Below are 23,355 nucleotides of genomic sequence, written 5' to 3' on the forward strand. Positions count from 1 at the left end.
CTGGACCAATGGTTTCAGGAACTGTGCCAGGAGCCAGTAGCTGAAAGCCTCACGAAGAACATGGAACCAGTAGTTGAAATCCTCACTAAAAACAACAGGACAACACTTGAACGCTTGGAGTCTTAAATGGTGGATAGTTTGTCAAGGTGACATGCTTGTGGTACTTACAGAAGTGCAAGCTGAGAGACATCTCTGTTTGTGAGTATTTCTGTTGTCCTTACAAGCACAAAATGTTATCTGTGTAATTACAAACTTATATGCTGATAGGGATTCTTATTTAAGCCTGTTACATGCTCCAGCAAAGCAGAAAATCCCTTGCTGAGCACCGTTAATAATGGAGCATTAAGAATACACTGTTTTCTTTTCTTGCTTTATATACATCTATTTTTAAAACAACGGGTTTTTGGTGCTTTCCAGGATTTCCTCCTGGGTACTGGAGCGATCTTTTCCTTGGACCTGGCTACAAGAAGAAACGTCTCTGCAGCCATTTCTGGTAATGTCCCCTGAGCCTTGCTGGGACCAGCCCTCTCCCTCCCATCGCTGTCTGCAGCAGGGCCTGGGAGAGGGATTGAGGTGGGCAATGGAGCAAGGGGGCGTTTGGCTCTGGGGGAAGCACATGGCCCAGGAGGGGCTGCTAATGTTTGGAGATTTCTTTCCATAAGGATTAAACTGGACTTTTTTAATGGAGAAATTAAAGATATGATGCCAGAGGACTAAAATACCTCTGATTTCCCCCCAGCAATCTTGTTAGTAGAGTCCAGTGAGGTGGGCATGTCCTCAGGTACGTCCCATGCATGGACTCCCACTTAGGCAGTGGTGGTGGGGATCTCCTGGGGATCCTACCTGGGGGCTGAGAGGGCTCTTGGGGCTGTGCAGAGGTGCGGGGTCCTTGCAGCTGGTGGATGGTGAGCAGCTGCTCAAGGGGCTCCTCCAGCAATGCCTGATGGTCTCAGCCACCAGAGCTTGCGGAGTGCTGGGCAGTGGACCCAGCCCTGCTGTCCCCAGACCTGGGGCATAAAGGTGCAGCATCGCTGTGTACAGACCTGCAATGAGCTCAGGGAAATACAAAATAAAGCTTTTTGAAATGAAAAGGGGAGGACTGTGAATCCCACAAAAGGAAGCAGCTGAGAAGAAGGGCAGACAGGGTAACTCCTGGCACTTAAGCCTTCCTTGAGGCAGCCACGCTCCCTGGGCAGAACCTACCTGGCTGCTCCTTCCGCTGCTGCTGCTTGTGCGCAACAGATGAACTAGCAGAAGAAAGAGCCAAAGATAAAGACGATGGCTGCTATCAGTCAGGCTTTGCTTGTTGAGCCACTGGGCACTTGTATCTGGAGATGTTGTGGAACTGCTCCTCCGTTTAGTGCAGTGTCTAGCTGAGAGGGGAACAACCTGAGGAACCTGGTTTCATGCAGGGATTCCCTCACCGCAGAGTCCTGTCACAGTATCACAGAATCACAGAATAGTAGGGGTTGGAAGGGACCTCTGTGGGTCACCCAGTCCAACCCTCCTGCCGAAGCAGGGTCACCTACACCAGGCTGCACAGGACCTTGTCCAGGCGGGTCTTGAATATCTCCAGAGAAGGAGACTCCACAACCTCCCTGGGCAGCCTGTTCCAGTGCTCCATCACCCTCAGAGGGAAGAAGTTCTTCCGCATGTTCAGATGGAACTTCCTGTCGCTGGAGGATGGTTCAGCAGGCTGACCTGTGCCTACTCCACTGAATGCAGTTTGCTGCTAGGATGCATGGACACATCTCCCTGTGCTTTGGGAAAGCAGCTTGTCTCTCCAGGTTTAAGGCACAGCAGTAAATTAAGCAGTGGCAAAAACACAGAATCAAACTCTTTCCTGGGCTGGACGCTTGAAGAACTGTAAGTGTAACATTAGCATGATGCAGCTTTCCTGTGGACGTGTGCATGCTTGGATTCAAGGGCCAGTGGCTAGACTGAGCAAACATGTAGTGTGGATAGGAGGAGGAAAAACATCTATTTTCTTCTGCTGGTACAAAGGATGACTAATTACACCAGGAACAGCTGCAGTGCACTTGAGACTGTAGAAGACCAGCTGATTCCCACCAAGTTTCCCCTGCCAACTGGCAACACCTGAGACCTGCCAGGTAAGAACCAGGCTCTGTGCTTTGTCCAAGTCATTAGAGCTCCACTTGGAGAGAAGTGAGCAAGGAACAAGCTTTGCTTCACTACCTAAAGAGTTACTCAAAAAGGAAAAAAAAAAATACCTGGAAGAAATCTTTCAGTCTAAAGTAATATTTACTTGGGTGCTTAAAACTTTGTAAAATGCCCTGAAGGTCACAAGCCATTCATCCTGCTGTGTATTTCTCTTTAAGAAGGTGCTTGTAAGTACTACTGGAACACATGTGTGATGAGGGGTTGCCATGGCGAACAGGTTTTGGCACTATTTAAGACAGAGTTTTATTGCGCAGCAGAATAAATAAGCATGTTAAAGCCACATACAGTAACTTGTTGGCACATACATTAATGCTCCCAAGGGCTGCAATAACTTAAGCACCCTCCCTTTAAACATTTTTCAGCGTTTTTTCTTTTTTATTGACTACATGCATTTAGTATTAGGGCTAGGAATGTCCCATTTCCACCCCCTTTTGAAGTGAGTAATTGAGGCAAAAAAGGAGGACTGTCTAATAAATCATAAAGGGGCATTGTGCACAGACAGGAGGGGCAATTTGCCTTTTCCTAACACGCACGAGGATAAGCCAGCGTGAGACCTGGCTGTGTGCTAAATCCTGACGTGCTCCCTCTAGACACCGGAGTAGATCGGTGTGTTTCTATTTCTGATGGAGTCTGAATAATCAGAAATAGTTTCATGCCACTTTCAGCAGGCTGTCCTGCCCTTTTGTGCCAAGCCAGCCTTCCACCACCGCACCATGGCAGCGAGCTAGTTACTTCAGCTTGAGTCACTGTATGAACCACCTGTTCTGTTCCCAGTTTGGCTCCCAGTTCACACCAGTGAGTCTCATTAGGTCTGGAAACGCTCCCAGCTTCGAGGAAGTGCTGCAGGGAGGTGAGAGGCAGATCCATGCCTGTAAGAGGGCTCAGGTTTGTGTTGCTCTTAAAGGTGAACATAAATTACACTTTATAAGGAGAGCTCTGGTTTGAGCAGAGTTATTAGTGCGTTGGGCTGGGCTTTACCGGCTCGGGAGCCGTGCGGGAGGTGTGGCACTGGCTCCCTCTTCTGTGGGAAGCGGTAACTTCTCTGCTTTGGAGAACTTCGAAGCTGTCAAAAGCAAGAGAAGCCCACAAGATCTCCCCCATCCCCTCCCACCTGGGAGGCAGAAAAGCCCGGTTAGTGCAGATGGGTCAGATAACGCCTGGCCGAGGGAAGGGGCAGAGCTGCAGGGGGAGGGATAGCCAAGGCAGTGATTTTCTTGTTAAAAACCAGAGAGCTGGTGAGCATGATGGACCTAATTCTCTTTGGTTTGTTGGTGAGCAAGGAAGTTATTGGGAAGAGTAACAGAAAGTGCATCTCGCCCTAAAAGATGGTTGCAGTCGGTGCTGGCTCCCATTACGCTTGGAAGAAAAATATGTTTTCTTGATTCCCTAGGGCTTTAGGATGAAAGCTGTAATGTGTTTTACTCTTGGGGCCCTTTCTGGCTGTTACCCCACAGCCTTCAGCAGGGCTTGGGCCACTCGTCAGAGCTATCTGTCTCTCCTGATCCTCCCTGTGCGCTCAGCAGTCGCTGCAGTGTGGCCGGGCCTCGAGGAACGGGAGAGTTGATGGTTTCATAAAACCTACGTGTTTGTACTGTCGCATACTGATAGGTTCATTATGAATTAGAATTTGCTGAATAAGAGAATTCATGGGGGAGGGACAGTGCATGGGGAGAAAAGAAAGAAAAAAGGAGAGGCAATTTTTATGCCTCTAAAGGTGTCTCCTGGGCATAACTGGAGTTGAAGACCTCCCATTTCCAGTTAGCAGTTTGGATTTGCTTGCAATTAAAGCCTGGTGGAGCTGTCAGGGGCTGTTGACAAATACATTATAACCAACTTCAGTTAAGCGAAAGTTACTTAAAATTAATCCATCCTGCACAATGCTCCTGTTTCACTTCAGAGGAATGCGCCAGGAGGAATAAGTACAATCCTGACCGCGTTCGGAGAGCTCTCTCAAGGTGGAAATTTGCAAATAGGGCTACTGTAGTATGTAATGAGAAGCTGCAGGGCTTTCAATTATCCCACCTAGTCTGTCTCTCTGCAACTTGACTGACAGCTAATTATGCTGGTGCCATTTTTTTGGCAGTGGAATTTAATCTCCCAGATGGAAAGCAAATCAATCTGCCCATCGCTGCAGCTGAGGCATACTTTGGCTCAACCTTAATTTATTCTCCTAAGCCTATGAAGGCTAGTCATTTCAAGGTGCAAAAAATATCAAATTTCTTCCGTTAACCAGGCTGGTGAAAAAGTGTGGAAGAGTTGGGATTTCATAGGCTGCGCTGTGGAACTTTGTTGCCTCTTCCTTTGTGTTAGGGCAGAGCGGTATCATCTCCCCTTGATTCCCGCTTGTGGAATCTGACAAGGAAGAAGCATTTATGAGCGGGTTGCTAGTGATAATGGTTAAACATGAGTTGTGGAGGCATTAAGTGGGATTCGATGGAGGAATGAACTAAATCTCTGAAGAACTCGACACAAAAAGGAGTTGGTGGCAATTTTCAAGCGCTTTAGCCAGTGTGCAATAGCCCGGTTCCCATTGGGTTTCACGCTGGGGATATAAATACAATCCTCCTACTTACCTGCACTCTTCAGGCCTATCAATTATGCTGCTCCCTCTGAGTTGCTGTTACAACTTCAGGTATTACTGTTCTCTGTAAAACCACCACACAGTATGTGACGAGTTGCTGCAGAGCTGAGCTTCACCTACCCAGGCACCTGCAGCTCCTGTCAATGTGATTTTTCAGGCTGGAAAACCCACTTTTAGCTAGGATCAAGGGGCAGAGAGCTCAGAGAAACTTGGCGTTAATGAATGCTGGAAAATGGGAGCCTTATTTTTCTGCAGACTCTTGCCTGTTTAGCTAATGCTCTTTCAGCCTGCATGCAGTACCCAGGTGTTGTCTGCATGGTGTTATTTTCCCATTTGGGGTACTTCCTCTGAATTCTTCATCTCTCAGGTTATTGGATGTATGTACTCTGTTTTTTTGGAGAGTTTACAAATAGAAAGGTTCTTGATTTCTCCTTTTAACTGGGGAAAAAAAAGGCATTTCTGAAAGTGCTTTGCTCACTTGTAGTGAGTCTGACCCCAGTCTTCCTCCCTCACACTTGTACAAACACACAGCCGTTCTCCTGGCTCATTCTTTGTACATCTGGGGGTTGAGAGACTACAAGCTCCCCTATCTAGCTATTAATACCCAGCTTTTTATATTTTCATATTACGCTTATAATTATGTTGATGCTGCTCCTAATGAGCCCTTGAATGATATTTTATAGTTCTGATGAAACCTTGTACATGGGAGCATTTAGTTGTGACAAACCTCTGGAGAACAGATGTTCTGATGCTGTCCCATGGGTGCATTCGTTACCACGCTGCACACCGCAGTTCTGCAGCGCGATGGTTAAGGGGGAGCCCCTCTGCATGTGGTGATGAAGAGATTCCATCCAATAGATGATTGGAGTGCTAATTGGTCGGTGGGAAGGATGATCAGTCCTGAGGAAAACCAGTGCAGGAGCAACCTGCAGGCTGGGAAAGTAACACCCTGTGTGTCTTGCAGCTGAAGTTTGAGGTCATAATGCCACTTAAAGATGGTAGCTGCAGGCATTTCTCTGCAAAGTGCCTGTAGTCAATGGAAATCCATCTTAATCTGGGAATACCCAGCTAAAGGGAGCATTATGAGGAAACCCACCTTTCTCGCCAGATGTCAGACCTCTCTTTGTAAAGACCTCTTCCAGTGTAACCTTGCCAGCAGGGCTTTCTTCACCTGGGGGCTGGGTTCCAGGCTCGGCTGTAACAGCGTGGTGTGAGGGTGGGCACCACCTCCAGGGCAGGGGCGGGGGGCAGCTGGTGTGGCTCTTGGACTGCAGGGAGGGAGCGATGGTTGGAAGCTGGCATGGTGCAGAAGGCAATGAAATACGCCCATGGGGAGGGACCCTGTCAGTACCCTGGCAGCTGCATCAGTGGTCAGTGTCCTGATGGTTTAAGAGTTATTAATCTACAATTAGATTGAAAAAATACAAATCATAATTTATTAGTCTTAAATGATTAGAACAATTATTTTCTGTTAATCAGCTGCAATGCTGATGATAGTGTGTCCTGTGGAAGACCGAAGCCAAGGGCTGCAGTGCAATCCTACTGCTTATCTGAAAGCGGGGGGCAGCGGGGTCCCCAGGCTGCAGACAGGGAAGGGAATGGGCAAAGCCTTACCCATGTTTCCATCCCTCCCGTCAGGGCTGGTCCTTGCTCAGCTGCCCCACTTCTACTGAAGCCCCAACCTCTGTCGCAGGGTGCTGGACTGCTGAATGTGCCACAACGCTGAACCCCAATTTCCAGGGAGGAGCCAAAGGAAAGACTGGTTACTGAGTCTTAAATTAATTGTGAAGTACAGAGGGCTGGTTTCGGTGGAGTGTAACAGGAGACTGGAAGTCTAACCTGTCAGCATGCTAACCATCCACAGGGCACAGCCGCACCACGGTTAGTGAACAACCTGCCCTTCCTGGACTGTTGTGGAAAAGTCAGCGGGGTGCAAATGTTGCTGTTCACTGCTCCTCTCTTTCAGGATTAAAAAAAAAAAAATGAGTTTCAGGAAACAAGGATTTTACAAAGCAGATGAGCTACAGCGTGGTTATAAACCCCTTTTCTTTGGGGGTGGGTGTGTGTGGAAAAATGACCCCAGACTTGCATTTTTTGCTTACTTTTTCTCTGGGGCACAGTAATGCTTCTGTCAACAGGTAATGGCAGCTAGAACCCAGCCTGGCAACCTGACCACGGCTGTGGCAGCATAATTATACCCGCCCCACACGTCACCCAGGCTGACAGCTTGGGATGAGGAGAGCTTCCGGAGGATGACAGGCTGTAAAATCAGAGGGAACTTCCGAAGCTGCACAATCCGGTGCACCTGAAGGATGGTATTACAATGGATTTTCTCCTGTGGAAAATGTCAGTGGCCTAGAAGCAGAAATGTAGGATTTGAAACAGCGAATTGGAAATGCTATTGGCCACAAAATGCTTTTAACCTTGGAAAGTACTGAAGCTGTTAAAGAGAGAATGTCTATTTGAAAAGTTCTTTTCAGGTAAGATCCATAATGGACTGACCAACAGGAGAACAAGCTGTAAAGGCTCTGTCACTCAGATTTTTGCATACACGTGGCCTTCTGGAATTGTGATTAACTTATTATTTCACAAATCACGCTTGCATGTTTAGCTATAACAAGCAAAATGTGAAGGATTCCCGCAGCAATGGTGTCCTGGCTGCAGTGCACATGTTGGCAGGAATTGCCTCTCCTGTTTTTCCTGTTATGCTTGTAACCTGATGTGTCACTTCTTAGCTCTTGACTAGATGCCGTGATCCACTTGGGCTGCTCCGTGCGGTGAAGTCCAGACTTGTTCTGCGGTCTCTGTCACTCTTGATGGAGCCTGCTGGGTTTTGGGACCTCAGAGCAGTGTTCCTCAGGCAGTGGGAGACAGGGGCGCGCCCTGACCGAGCTGCAGGGCTGGATCTGGCTGGCTCACTCCTCCAGGCAGGCTCAATGCGGTGGGGAGCAGCTCTGCTGTGGCTAAAGGCCACTTGTGGAACAGGCTGGGTCGAAGCATGGGAATTCTGGCATTCCCTGAGCATGTGGAGGGTTTCCAGGCCTTTGAATGAGTGAGAGGATGCGCTGGTATTTGTGCAGAAGAATAGCGTTTTTCGGTCACGCTGGGACATGGTGCTGAGGGCTCAGATTTGCATTGGGTGGGAGATGTTCACAGCCTTTTTTTGCAGAAGGACCTGGATCTGAACAAAGCAAGCAGCACATCACAAGCTACTCCTGAGGAAAGTGATGGAGCTCTTCACGGAGCCAGCAGCAGAACCAGCAGATGAGATGTGAGGCCAGAAGCAACAAGTCTGGCTCATCCCTGCTCTTTCCTGTTTTTCAATTCTCTTCTAGTGCCACCTAGTGACCTTTGGGGAAAGTGCAGTTTCAGTGCAAGAATCGACGCAACTGCACGAACATGCACTTCACAGTTCAATGCTGAAGTACTGCACCTGATTTCATCTATTGCCACTTGAGCTGCTGTATTTGAAGAATGATGCTAGGGCTGTTTTTGGTATTTAAAACTTATAAGTTTCAGCTCAAATTAGGGTCAAACACCTTGCGTATTTCAGGCACAAAATCTATTCTTTACTTTCTTAACTTTGTGTATGTGTTATTCTAACACTGTTATATTAAATTTTGTCTTCTGTTGTTCCTCTACAGCAGTCCACTTGAAAGCTGCAAGTATCTGGACTTCTACACAAAAAAAACCCCCAAGCTCTCACAAGAGCTTAGGCTAAAGCTACACATTTTTAACACTTGGTGTTCCTGAGCTTACCAAAAAGTGAGTCAGATCTGGCCCCCTCACTGCTCTGGATTAATCCAAGGTGGATGTGAAGTACTCCATCAGCAAATCAAGTCTTCAACAGAGATGGCAAATGTATGCCTACTGCCTAGGAAGCAGGCTACAGACTTCAAAGGAAGAGCTTCCTCTTCCAAGCCGGCACTCGCATGCAACAGCTTTTGAACACGTAACCTCTGCTTTCTCAAAGTACAAAACCAAGCAGCTTCTGTGAAGGGTTACGCTGGTGTGGCTTTCAGCTGTGCACAGGATCTGGCAACCAACACAAACAGGGCCCACAAATATTTGGAAAAAATACAAAATGGCTTCAAACAGGCCAATATTAAATGACTGAAACTAGTTCAAAAAATCCTAGCCCTTGCTTGATCTAGAAGGCTCCAGCCTCCCAAACCCAACAGCCACTTCAGTCAGATTCTGGACAGGAAGCTCTGAAGCCCCAACTGGAAAGTCTGAATGCTCCCTGGGAAGGGCTCCGGGTGTGAGTGGTGCTGGGCACGCACCCATCCCACCAGCACAGGGAAGAGGCCCAGCAGCTCCAAATGCGTTTCCAGGCCCCTGGTCAGATCTGGTGTTTCATCATAGCTAAATGTTCAGAACTTAGAAAATGAAGGCTTACAGGGAAAAATTAATTCAAGTACACTGACAGCAACAGTTCAAACATTTTACTAAATCAATTCACACAATTTCAAAATTGTAAATATAATTAAGGACAACAGGGTTTCTGTATTTTTCTTCCAGATTTATCATTAAGACAATAAACAAACACAAATTAGGTTTATAGCATCTGTTCTTTTAAAAAATGAAAGGAACGCCACTCGATGTATTGATAAAGCACCACAACACGTTACAAAATAGGGTTGGCCTGTTTCTTTCACAAGTAAAAGACTACATACTCCTAACAGCTTCCTGCTTCAATTCATACTTCATTAAAATAAAACTATAAAATCTCCTAGATTACACTAAGTTCAGACAATGCCTGGTATACAGTGCATTAACAGCAGTAATGCCAACTATCAGTGCCAACATAAAACATTTGGGAAAGTAAAACAAAACAAAGAAAAAACCCCCCAAAATAAAACAAACAAAACCCCCAACAAAAACCCCACCTTTACTCCCCTAGATGAGCAAAATCCAAAGTAAGGGGTGCTCTGCTTCACAATGAGTTAAGGATTTGGGGCGGACGATGGGCAGAAGAGGGGGCTGGTGCTGCAGCTTTCTAGGCTCAGTTGGCGTCTAGTTTGGCCATTTCCTGCACGTAGATCCCTATACTCTCGCTGTCAAAGAGCACGAAGTACACCGTCTTGATCGAAGAGGACATTGTTGACACGAAATAGCTGGAGATGGCTTTCAGGATCAGCTGAGCAGCCGTCTGCTTGGGGAAGCCGTTTCTAGGAGGAGAGGCAAAAAAAAAGAAGGAAGATGAAGACCTCCTGAACAAGCTTTTGCTGGCCCGACCCTGCAGGGAACGCTCCGTCTTTTCTCTCCCGCAGCACAGTGAATGAAGCTACCAAGCTTTAGTGTCTGAGTTAGAAGCTACAGACTTCTATTTGTTTAGGCAAGACTTAAAACGTTCAAACAGCAGAAAAGCATTCCCAAAAGCTGAATGCAGAGTCCATGCACATTAGTGGGCTGAACCTTACAATATCTGATGGGTGAATTATTCTCCCTGAACAGACAAGTCCACCAACAGCCCGCAGTGGTCAGGCAAGCGGCACACACGTTGAGTCGCCCAGTCAAACCTGGCCTGAAAGCAAACCAACCATTCAAGAGAAATAAAAAGGAACAGAGAAGTTGGTAGAGAAAATGAAGCATGACAAGACACAAAGTACAGAATGGTTTTACCAATATTAATCATTAATAACATAGCACAAAATTTTAAAAGCGACCTGTACAGCCTTGCTGCAGACCAAAAAGGAAAAGAGAATGAGTTCCAGCGGTCTGGTAGCGAGAAACAACGCTGGCAACACCCTAAGCATTTCAAAGGTGGTGAAGCAGGCTGAGCGAAGGCGAGCAAGTCTGCTCCCCTGGGTCCCAGCGAGCCGTGTCCCGCTGGGGTCGGTCCGGCTTCAGCAGGCTGGGGAAGACGGAGGAGCTGTGCCAGGTCTGCGGACAACTTGATCGACTTGATGGCTTCTCCAAGCCATCCAACACCGCACACATCCTTTTTAGTTATGAGCTGATTCAATGTAAGTACGGTCCTAGGAAGGACACCATGAAAGACATCTGCTTGGTATCACCTGGAGAGACCTAAAAACCAGAGGCCTTTCTGCCTAAAGAGGCGGCTCCTGCCCCCTTCTTCTGGAGAAGCCCTGGACAAACAGAACAAGCCCTGCTGCTCTCCCAGACGACACAACTGCACATGGCTGACTCTCCAGGCTCAGTGCCTGATCTGGGAACCCTTCTCACAAGCTTTTTCGCATTTTCATCCAGCAGCCCTTGTCTGCAAGTTTCATCTCATCTTAAAACAGGCCAAGCAGAAGTAGAATGGTCTGAACAAAGCCATGACCTGTACAGCGAGTTTTATAGGTCATGGCAAACTCCAGAAATTACACCTGCTAACTACTCTGAGCGTGGCCTGAGCTTTGCTGCGGTATTACTCGCGGAGGGCTGCCACCCACCCAGGCTGTGCCTTCGCCCCAGAGTCTGAGGGTGAAGGGACACGGCCGCTCTGTTATGAGCGGGACCCAAATGCCTTTTGAAAGGGCCCGCTGAAGATCACCAGGTTGCCCGACACACGACGGTAAATACTCCTTGTTATAAAGTGTGTACTAGTAATGCTACTAATAATTCACAGCTTACACAGACGGCGAGTTTCTCAGATTTTCCTCAGCAATCTGAAGAAGCTGGGCTAAATTCACCTCTGGCACTGACAGGTGCAAACTCGCTTGGTGTTTGCTCACTGAAGCATCAAACTCTGACAATAAAACGCTGTTGTACTCTCCCTCTCATTACATGCTGCAAGAGACAAAATGAGAAAGGCAACTGCCTGTGTCGTGACCCGCTTCCTGCACATTACCTTGCTGTAAAATACACTCGGAGAGCAGTTCTGTGGTAGTGCTGCCTGTACTGTAGCATTACACTTGCTGCCTGAAGATAATGCTCGTGATATTTCAAAAATGATGACATGAAATAACTCATGCTGTTTCTTTTTTTTCCTGAAAATGTCCAATTTTTTCTTCTACTGAAGAAGAAAAAAAAAGAAAAAGCATTGTGAACAAAGCTTGTACTCTTCCAAAGCCAAACGAGCTGGTCAGGGAGAATCAGCTGTGTGACCAGTTCATCAACTGAGAGCACGGGTTTGACACAGGAGTTACTTCCTACCGTCAGCTTACACAGAGACGATGGCGGCTCAGCACGCCTCCGCATCTGACCACTTGCTAGCTACTTATGAACGTGCATCCTGGCATACACTGGATGGATCTTCAAGGAATTTTGCTCCTGAGCAGGAACTCCCATGCAGACCAGCATCAAAATCAGGGTAGACACCGTTTCCGAGTTGCTCGCAGGGGACTCTGCAGTCACACAACTTCCACTTCAGCAGCGCTCCAGCACGGTGCCCACAACGGGGCAAACGAAAGCGGAGCGGCCTGGTCAAAGGGAGGCACGCGCAAAGGGAAGCCGATTCAAGTAAACTGTCTAGGACCGCTCTCCCAAAAGAATGGGAAGAGACAGAGCAGAAAAATCAGAAGAGAGGTGCTGACACAGTGGCCACGCGTGTGCTGCAAGAAACAGAAGCCTCTTGTGTCGATCTGGTCCGAGTCAAACTCTTATGAAAAGGCAGCTGGAGGCTTTAGCCAAGCTAGTGTCAATTCCGATCAAAGTCAGCGCCTCAGAATGAAATCCCTGCTCCGAGGATGACTTTATCTTCAGCCCCTAACTCTCCTTTCCCTGCTCTCCTGCTGGCCCTACCAGACTGAACTCCAGGCTACCTCTGCACAGCACCCAACTCGTGCTTTCCACAAGCTGGCTGTAGCTCAGCATCTGGCCCACTGAATGCTACGAGTACGCGATTTTATTTTCCCCTGTGATTTATTTGAACTGCCCTCATGTAATCCCATTCCTCAACTATAAAAGAGAATGAAACTGTTTATGTGGGTTTATTGGGTGATGTCTGCTTGACAGATGTCTGTACCAGAACAGCTGCGAACATGTGGTGTCTTTGGCATTTGCTCTCTTTAAAAGCTTTACTTTTATTTTTTTTAACACTTCTGACTTCATAAATACAAGAGCATTGTCAGAATATATTCTGTCCTCTCCAAAATTAATCTATGCTTGAATATCTCTAATTAAGAGAAAAAAGGGAAAACACACAACCTCATATATTTCTCAAGGCCTGTTGATCCCTCTCCATCTTCTAAAATCACCACTTCAACTGGCTTGAGTGAGAATGATGTGCATGTGCATACGCTGCTTAGCCACAGATCTTGCCTGTCAGTAACCGGATTTCGTAACAGAAAGTGAATCTCATCATTATTCAGGGTTTCACCATCTTCCAACACCAATCAACGACTCTGCCACAAGGGCCGGGAATGGTTCTTTGCTGGGAGCTCTCCAGAACAGAAAGGGCTCTGAGGAAGACGCTTCACATGGTCACGCTTTAGGCACCTACGTAACCAACTCCACAGTCACTCTGCAGCCCATGGAGGAATAAAGTTTCTCCTAAAGAAAAAATCCAAGCTTCCCTTTGTACCGACTGGCCTGTGAACGCGACAGGTCAGCAGGAACCTTCTGCTGTATTTCTCTACCATTCCACAAAGTTTGCTCATGTTACCTCCTTAAAACAACACCCATGCAAATTAAACTTCTTTGGAGCTTTGTCTGATGTAAGTCGCTTAAATCTTTATTATCCTAGTGAAACTTCTGTTTCTTCATTGTCATTCACCCAAAAGCTCAAACAGCACACGTCCCGCCCTAACACACAGAACACGCAGGAACGAGTCTCGTGTCGCAACACGGCACAACGGGAAGAATATTCCCGCTGTGCACCAGCCAACCTCCTTCACGGCAAATTTACAAGGGGCAGTTGCTCAGGGTTAAACACGCAACTGTGTAATTCAGCCTAGCTTTGGCCCTTGGTCTTCACGCTGAGCCATCGTTACGGGCCAAGCGTCCAAACCTCCCGCCCCACCCCAAACCCAAGAGCCTCAGACGAAAAGCGCAGCCGTATGTAGACTCCCAAGACCGTGATCCAACTTTCAAAGGCACTGAGCATCCTGTACGACGCCAAAGGACCGTAACTTCAGACTTTGGCTTTCAAAAACCGTGGCAAAGGATTCAAGTACTTTTTTTTTCTGAAAGACTCCCATGATGTAAACTGCATGGAATTCAGCTGCATGGAATTTTGGGTGAAAGCTTGAAGTGACTCTGCAAATCCTGACAATCAAGGCACTTCATGTTTGCTGCTTAAATGAACACTAACCCATGTCTTCTGCCATCCTAAGACACGTATTCAGTAAATTTAATTAAGTACTAAAACTAGGTATGATAGATACCTTTTCTTCACGTTCTTCTCCACATCCCCAATTTACATGAACAAATTGACAGTCTGAAAAAAGTCTTAATACCCTCCTAAAAATTTCAGTTTATGCTCTTTAACTTTTTTGCATGCTGTAAGACTCTGCACGGATCACTCCCAGACCTGCCAAAGTTGAACCAGTATTCAGGAGAATACTGCAGGCTCCATGCACAGCTTGAACAAACCTAGAAGAAACATTTCATCTGGGGAACTGATCTAAAGGAACAAGAATAAAGTCAGCGTTGTAGCAGCGGGTTCTGTACAGGAGATGTACTGGAATACACGAGGTGGCACTTAGAAAGTGTGACCTGTTTGGCATCAGGTTTGTGTAACAGCCTTACCTGCCACTACCAATTGAAGGAAACGCAATTGATTTCAGCTTCTTCTCATCAGCCAGAGCCAAGCAGTTCTTCACTGTCTTTTCCAGCAGCTCCTCGCATTTGTCCGAGCCCCAGCCTGGGCTATTACAGTGGATCACAAACTTCGCGGGCAATCCATGGCCAGCACTGACAACAGCTAGTAAGAAACGAAAGTGAAACGTAATTGTTTTCCTCTCCTTAGGATTAAAAGATTGCATACGTGATTAAAACAGCAAACAATTGGCAGACATTCCTTTAGCCCCTGTGAATGTTTTGGATTATAAATCACACAGCCTTAAAATACAACAACGTGATTACAGAGACTTTGTATTTTCCATTTCCAGCTGCACTTTGCTGTGGTAATTTATAAATCATAGCTATAATCGAGCTTATTTTAGAGAGAGCAAGAATTCATGGCTGACATCAAAGGAAACACATTTATGTTGGGGATTGTACAAACTTGTGTAAGGAGACAGGCAGTAACCTATTTGAACGTAAACCGTTCAAGGGATGGTCTTGCTTCGGCTGGGTTTATCGCAGAGCTACAGTCAGTACCAGGATGCTGGACAGACAGACAGCGTTATGACCTGTGCGCCCTTCAGCCCCTCCTGCTAAATACACAGCTCGTTCAGCTAGCTTCTGACCACCGCAGCCCACACTGCATCGGCTCAGAGCTATCAGTGCTCCGCCAGCTGGCAAGGAAGGCTGGAACAGAGGTGAATTAAGATTTTTGCATTATTTCCAGCTTTGTTTCTGAGTAACTGTAAAGCAGACATTTGGTGTGATTTCAAGACTTTGGGCCTGGTCTTATTTGAGCTTGTTTGTGTAGGGGTCATCCAAGACCACTTAAACAATGCTGGTTTTAGTTTATCTCTTTCATCCACTCTTGCCAGACTGCTGGAGAGGATGCATTTATAGATTCACCATATTTGATTCACACTGTTCATATACCAACAGGCAAGGCCTGGCATGTACGAAGAAATGAAGGAGAACTTTTACCATGCTAATCATCTATTATCACCACGATATGACGTGTGGGGACTAAGAGGATGCAGCAGAGCGCTCCTACAAACTACTGCCAACCAGGGGTTCTCCAGACGAGGGGCCTTCGCTCAGCAGGAGAACACATTCGGGGTTCACCACTTCCCATGGCAGAGCAACACCCGACTGTGCTCTGCCTGCCAGACAACAGGGGAAGAGGATCACTGCCGTTTCTGAACTCACAGGTCTGTGGTTGCAATTAAAAACTTGTAACTTTGATTTGTTAAAAAAAAATTTAAGAAAATCACAAGCTGAGGGAAGAACAGCTAGTCAAAATCTCACAAGAGCATACACTGAACCTTCATAAAGAGTCAGCCCCCTGACATGCACGCTTTGGGATATAATCATTTGCGGCCACAAAAGTATAGGTATAAAGTGGCAGCTTATGTCTTCAAAAACACAATTAAAAAAAAAATCAGGTTTATAAAGGTGCTTAGAGGCCAGAAATCAGCTATTTCATTCTGGAATGTTTATGAGGCTTTTTGTTATTTAAGTTTAGTAGAAATAACTCTTGGAGCACAATCATCACATATGGATACTATCCTGTAGCTGCTGCAGGAAAGAGAAAATCGACTTTGTGCTACGGCTTTCTGACCGGAGGTTAACCAGAAGGGTACACTGTGAAGGACAACGGAATCACACGCATTTATGTTCCTCTGGCTTTGTAGATTCTCAACGTGTTGAATAGCCTCAGTGTTAGGCAGCAATAATTTGTCATAACATGCAACTAAAACACTGGCAGATTCAGAATACATCGTAAATCCAAGAAAAAGCAGCTGACATATCTCTAGTCAGATGTGAAATGTGGATAATATCTTCATCCTGAAAGAATAAAATACCATATTGATACGCATCACCAACTTTAATATTTCTCAGGGACTGTTTTCTGGGGTATTCATTAATTAACTCACGAGGATTCTGTTGAGGACAACTGTTAATTACCAAAAGCAGTTGTCCCTTACTTCCCCTTTCAGAACGTTTGCATTTGAAGTTATGCTCTTGCTGTAGAAAGACAGAACCATCGACACGTTCTGTGCTAGTTACAATTGTATTCCAGGTGAGGATCCTGGTTATTGGTAGGTTAAAGGGATACCCAGAACATTGAGAAATCTGAAAACTGGATATCCGTATGATTGAGAAATTGAGGTGTACCAATTCTTCTCTAGAGTCCTCCAACAAGTCCCTAACAGCCAGTTTCTGCCGGTGTAGCACAGAGCTCCCCACAGGGTACGACTGCCAAGCAGCCCTCCGACCTGAGGAACACGCTGATGGCGGAGAACAAAACTCTCTTCTCTCCAACTTGCAACCTATTTGTGAGCAGTTTGGTTTGGGCTGATAAGGAACACTGCACAGAAGTAAGCAAGAGTGAGTACTTCATTCTATATATTTTTGCACAACAAGAATTCCAAGAAAAACTTCTTACAAATTTTAAAAAGCAAAAAACCCCAACGTATTGAGCACCAGAAGTAAACAGTTGTAATTTTTCCTGTCAGAGCTGAAGTCTTACATCTCCTCTTCAGCTTTAGTCACAACTCGTTTACAAAACTGCGCACACTGTATTTATTTTTATAGTATAAACACAGATGGCAGAATCAGCCTTCTATAGGAACAACATGTATCAGCAATTTCACAGATGGTGTAAAATTATATATTGGCATTACCAAACTTTATTACTCATATAGTAGATTTTTCTCAGATATTACATAAATTTTGATAACTAGGCACCAAAAAGTCGTAAGCTTTTATAGTGATGATTTTGGCACTGATTAAACAAAGTACCCAAGCAGATGCTTAACTTTAAGCACGTGCTTAAGTTCAGTGAAAGTCAGCAGCACTTCAGCGAAGCAGATGTTTAAGAAGTGGACTCAACTGTTCTGAAAAATGAGCACTTCATTAATTGCTTTTCTGAACTGTGCGCTTAATGACCAACCTGCACCGTGTAGGTGCGTACCTGTGAACAGACGGATTTTACCTGTACTGTCACAGCACTACACCATCTCCCAGACGCCTTGGCAAAGGTTGCTTAGGGTGCAACGCGTGTGTTTTCACTTTCACAAGCATCATGGAACCCACAAAGGTCGCCCACAGCCAGCACGAACCCAAGCGTTGTGCTCGACGGAGCTCGGCCGGCTGACTGCACCGCAGCCGGGCCGTGCCGGGTTTTGGTCGCAGGTGTCCGAAGCGCAGAACCTCACCTCCAGCTATGTCCAACGGCCCGTTCTTTTTGCGAAGCTCAATGACAGCTTCCACAAACTCCTTGCCGCCTTTCTTTTCCAAAGTGCTCCCTGAACAGAGAATTGTTATTTTACTCCTCTGATGCCAGGTTTCCACAGCAGACAAGACTCATCATTAATTTTTCATGACATGATTCTAGAGTTTTCCGCCCAAACATTTTTTGGGGACTGCAAAGTAAGATCTAAACCTTTTGGGACTTCAGAATTAGCTAGTCATTAAAAACAACAACAACAACAACAAAAAGAAAAAACCAAAAAGACAACCCTAACAACCCAAAAACCTCACTCCGGTATCCCTTGCTAACATCCTCAGACTCCGATTTTAAAGTCAGAACATCTGCCATGACATCCCTGCCTCCTTCCTTACCATGAGCATCTCTCAGTGCAAGATGTTCCAGCAGAATGTGCTAGCTCAAGAGCGGTTGAAGGGTCGTAACTCCTTCCCCTAAGGTTCATTTCCCCTCTCTCTTACAAATTGTTTTAAAGAGCCATTTGCCACAATAAGAATTTGAAACTCACCTGATCTTGGTCCCTGACCCCAACAGGTGGCACCAGGAATGAAACAGTCTCGTGAGTGCAGCGGGCTGCTTTACTTGGTAACTGCCCAGCTTGTTGAGCCACCTTTAACCAAGAGGAAGAGCCTCAGAAATCAGGAGAATCTCTAAGGAACATATTCCTCCAATGAACTTCTCTAACTACAGCTAAGGAGCTGGACAAAGTCGTTCTGGGAGGAGAAGAGCTGTGCGGTGTTTCAGGGCAACCAAAAGGTATGCCGCTCACAAAGGCAGTCCATCACTAAATGGTTTAGATCTTATTTTGCAGCTCTAGTTTTAAATATTAATATTAAAAAAAACCACCCAAGAAAGCATTTTCCTATCTACATAAGCATCCCACATAATTTTGCACTGTGCGCATTAATGATAAAGGTAGATAAGTAAAAAGCAGTGATATCATAAAGGCTCTGATTTGAGATATTCTTTTGAAAACTGATTTCCAAAAATTCAGAACTAGGATCTCTAAAGACCTAGACATTTGTTTGGTGAAACCCCTTACTTTCACTGATGAAGAAAGAACAAACGCATTTTCTGATGGAAGTGCACATACTGTACGCTCAAGGAAGCAGAGCCCCCCCGCCAAGATTCAGTTCATGAAATAGGGTTATTGCCCTAAGAACTAAGAGGACTGCAAGATGCTCTTGTTTTGACAGCACTGCTAAATTTCTTCCACAGTGAAGATTAAAAGTGGAAAGCAATGCACTTGTTCATTCAAAATCTGACTCTGTGACCCGCCTCCAACTTGCTATTGGCAGTTTATTGCTTTTGGAGGACAAAAGCTGAGGACAGTTAAAAAATGTGTGCTTTTGCTTTTTTCATAACCAATTGACGCGGGTTGTTTGCCAAAAGCTGGACTGCAAGGTCAGGGTGTGTAGGTCAGAGTGTAATATGCTCTTTGTGCTCACTTAAGCTTTTTTATGTAAATTGGTCTAAGTTTATCCAAATCTCTCACTAAGAATTTTGTGAAACTCAAAGTCACCTATGCCTGTGCAACTGAGTGGAAGGCACTATCTCACAAATCTCTTAGAGAAGACAGCAATGGCTGTACTTGTAGCAGCAAGGTGTCTTAGGAGAGCGTGCTAGGAAAGCAGATCCACCCCAGAACGGAGCGGAGGTGCTTGGAAACGCGCTGCCCTTCAGAGGCAGCGGTGTGCCGGGCGGCGGGACACACCGGAACCCTCCGGCAGCCGTGGCTGACACCAGGGTCCGATAAAACCACTCTGACAGAGAAGGGATGGGGAGGGAAAGAAAGTCTTCCATTTTACATTCTTCCTGTATGTATTTCCATATCATTCCTATTTATATTTGTATATATTCCAGTTATATTCCCCTTGAGTCCATGAACTCAGATCAGTCCTAAAACCCACGACATTCATAATCCTTCCTTTCTCTCGTTTCAAGGGGAAACTTAATTAAGCCTTGTGCAGAACCTAGGAACAGAAAAGATCTGTTAAGTAGGTCATTTCTTTGCCATTGCAAAGCTGTTGTACATTTAATGGAATTTAGCCTAGTTTGGTTTAATTCACTCCAGAAGGATCAGCTTTTTCCCTTCTACTGGGAATTAATTTATAATTAAAAGCAATGAACAACTCCACCAGTTTATTTCACTGAGCTCTCTTCTTGCAGATCGGGTACAAAGAAGAGCAAAAGTAGTATTTGGTATGAATCAGTGAGGTTTCCCGCATTTACTCCTTAGTTACGGTGTTCTTCTGACTAGTAGTCAGGGTTTATACTGAAATTATGTTTCAGAACTATGTTGTAAGTTGGCTTCATCTGGGAAAGCATATACTCAATTTAACCATTTTACACTACATTAGCAGGTTTCTTGATGGAAGTCTTGCTTCACAGCTTCAAGGTTAGCAGCGTATTTGCTCACAGGCATTAATATGTGTCACTCCCATGAGAATAAGATCATTATCTCATGCTTTCCAAGCAGGCATTGGTATCAGTGTTGAAAACAGCATTAGCAGAAATTTAGGCTCTAAAATTCTCAGGCTAAGCCCCCAGTACATTTAAATTGTTAGGGAAAAAAAACAACAAAAACAAAATTAAAAAAAAATTTAGATGGGTAAAAGTTAATCATTGGAAGCTAAGCATTTGTGCACTTCTATTCTTCCTTACAGCAGTCAGAGGCAAGAGGAACCTACACTAAGGAACAAGCAGTGCCGCTTCGAGACACAATGTTCTTTGTAGGGTAGCAAAGCCCTTCTTTGTCAAAGGGTAGGAGACAGGCGGGTGAGCTAAACGAGTCTGACAGACCTGAGCAGCAGATTCTTCAGACACAGGGTATTGCCACCCTTCTAACGTCCCTGCGTAATGTCTGCCCAGCCAGGTCTCAGCTGTCCTGCCCAGCAGGCTACACCGAGCTACATTCGCTTGCGTGTTACTCGGAAAGCGGCCCCTTCAGAAAGGGCAGGTGCTGTAGTAGGGCCTGAGGTGTGGGGGAGACCATTCGCATAGCGATGATGAGATTAAGAGGAGATGTAGAACAGAGGCTGGGATCAGACAACTTTTTTTTTTAAGCTTGGCGGGTCATCGCCCTTACCAGCAACTTCTGTATTCAGCCCAAATTCCGATTTGCCTTCTCAAATTACCAAGGCAGTTCAGTTCAAGTACTGCTACCCTTTTACAAAATCCTTCAAAACACTGTATGCAGAGAGGGGTATTACTAAGGTAAGAGTTACTCAGGGGACACTTCAGAGACTGAATTAAGATGTCTGTCATGTTTTCTATCACGCCTTCTCTCATCGGTGTAGCTTAGATGACCGACTGCCTGAAAAACATGGGCAGCCTCGGCAGCCGTGTGCTCGTGGGCCTGAGGACCGCTGCGTAGGGCTATGAAGGTAATCGGTCCATAATGCAAAATATCAAGCAACTAACCCATCTTAGGAGTTCTGAAAATACCGATGGGCTAGATCCAGCATGTCAGAGGTGAACATCTGAAACTTGGCATGGAGAGGGTGTACTGGAACTGGTAAGGAATCTAAAGATCAGGACTCAAACCACGTTCAAAACAGGCGTTTAACACGTCAAACAAACAATGCGGTCATTCATTTTCCTGGGTCACGTGCCTGCATTGAACGTACTGTTCCTGCACTTCAAATTTTGGTGGTGCATTCTACTGTTACTTCTGAAAGTTTCGTTTGGTGATAAAAATCAAAAGCGCCTACTGAGTTGGCAATTATTCATTTCTTTTCATTATCAGTCAGGACTGCTGGAAGTGAGAAATGAATGCAAATCTGCATAGCTACAACAAGCTTGTGGCTGCTGATTGACCATGCACACACATACAAACTCCGCAGCACTGAACTTTCCATTACCTACTTCACCACCGGTGTAGAAGTCAGAGTTTGTCGGGTGAACGACAGCATCACTGTCGATCGTGGCAATGTCAGCCTGTACAACTTGCAACTACAACAGGTAAACAGATGTATATCAACCACGTTGGACAGAGACCCAGCACAGGCTCTACATTTACACATGTACCAACGTCCATATTTTCCTACCTTTACATCTCCAAACCTTGCGCCAAAGGAGTATGCTGAGTTGTGTGTGCAGGTGTGTGTAGAGAAAGGGGTGTAGGGAACAGGAGGAGGAATCTTGAGTATGACATGATCAAATAAATGTTAAAATGACAAGTCAGAGCAATCACATGAGATCATTTCCAAAGTTTTAAAAGCAGCTAATACCCCATTTCACTTTGCAGAAACCTAGAACAACCAGTTCCCCACAGAGCATGACACTAAAATATGGAATCTGTTTAAAAAAAAGAAATTCAGGATCATCAAGCCAAACAAAATAACTAGTTTCTCCATTTTGTCAGCATCAATAAGCTGACAGGCACGAATCTTCATATGCACAGCGATCCATCATTTTGTTTCTAAAAATGACAGTCTCCTTCATACGGAGGAAACCACGTATCCGCAGACAGGGTTGTACTGAATTTGCTTTAAAAAATACAAGTGATCGATCTTGTATTTTAAAGGTAAGGCCTGTTTGCTAATTATGTGTTGGGATGGCTGAGACACGTGTAAAAATACACCTATTTCTGAGAAAGGCTGATTTAGAAATCGGCCTTCTTAAATCTTTTCCTTATTAAATTACATACGTACATTCCCACAGAAAATGCAGCAGGAGGAGGATTATGGGCTGTACTCCATTAAGGAAGTTTATAGAAAAACCCCAACAAACAGCAGCAGGTATAATCAACTAAGAAGGGAAGGCAGTACATAACGCATTAAAGTTAATTTTTCTTTTACTTTTGCTGAAACACAGACTTTTGTTGAAGAAGGGTTTTTCTTTTTTCCCCAGTCTGAACAAGACAGAAGCTCTAACCGTGATACACCAACTATGAGAGCATCTACCAGTTCAGTGCTGGTATAACGTCAGTATTTGTTTTCAGCTGAATGTGCAAGTGACAGGGAGTAACTGAAGCATCATGGAAACAAATTATCTGACTGAATTAAACATGAAATCAAGGTAGGAAAGATTTGGGGATAGTTAATTATTTAATCATTCCTCTTTAAAAAAATGTATGCCTACTCTGAGTATCAGAAAAAACCCCGAGATTGCAGTTAGAATGGAGAAACTGCTTATTTTGAAAACAACCTGACAAAAAAGTATTTTAGTCCTCAAAGTATCCAAATAAGAAACCCCCCAAAATAGCTAACAGTCACATATGATCATTATGGAAAAGAATTTAAACGACTTGTTTTAACTGAAATCAACTTGAAGACTAGCAATAGCTGCAAGTATTCAGATTTGGCGAAAATGTCTTTTGAATAGAGTTCTCCAACAAACCAGAACCTGGAAGATTTGAATTTCTGCTCTTGTTACATGTACGAAGCCCTAGCGAGTAAATTCTGGGTTCCATAATTACCATGTGACCATTAGTTGTGTCAACCCATGCCCCATTTACCTAGGTCATCTTTAAGGTCAATGTCAGCATTGGTGGGATTGATAATGGCCTCCACCTCGAAGCCGGCTAAATTACTGATTTCACTGTGAATAAGGTTCAGCTGAAAAGAAAAGCATGAGGTGGGAAATAACAGGACAGCTGGGAAATCACAGAGAAGCTGCAGAAAAGTGAGCTTTGCAACACAGATGG

General features: G+C 45.2%; 1 protein-coding gene across 4 annotated transcripts in view; it reads right to left on the reverse strand.

Annotated features, from left to right (window-relative positions):
- Window positions 1-9,192: 9,192 nt before the first annotated feature.
- The window catches only part of MACROH2A1 (macroH2A.1 histone), a 46,653-nt gene continuing 32,490 nt past the window's right edge, over window positions 9,193-23,355 (reverse strand). For 2 of the 4 annotated variants that reach the window (XM_075441446.1, XM_075441445.1), the window contains exons 6-9: window positions 21,569-21,659; window positions 17,656-17,745; window positions 14,402-14,576; window positions 9,193-9,933 (exon numbers count right to left, since the gene is read on the reverse strand). In XM_075441446.1, the coding sequence (XP_075297561.1) occupies window positions 9,768-9,933; window positions 14,402-14,576; window positions 17,656-17,745; window positions 21,569-21,659 (522 nt within the window). In that variant the 3' untranslated portion in view covers window positions 9,193-9,767. Of the gene's footprint in view, window positions 9,934-14,401; window positions 14,577-17,655; window positions 17,746-21,568; window positions 21,660-23,166; window positions 23,267-23,355 lie in introns of all 4 variants that reach the window. The other 2 variants (XM_075441444.1, XM_075441443.1) reach the window with 1 other exon arrangement.

Source organism: Opisthocomus hoazin, chromosome 22 (genome assembly GCF_030867145.1).
Source record: "Opisthocomus hoazin isolate bOpiHoa1 chromosome 22, bOpiHoa1.hap1, whole genome shotgun sequence".
NCBI lineage: Eukaryota > Metazoa > Chordata > Aves > Opisthocomiformes > Opisthocomidae > Opisthocomus > Opisthocomus hoazin.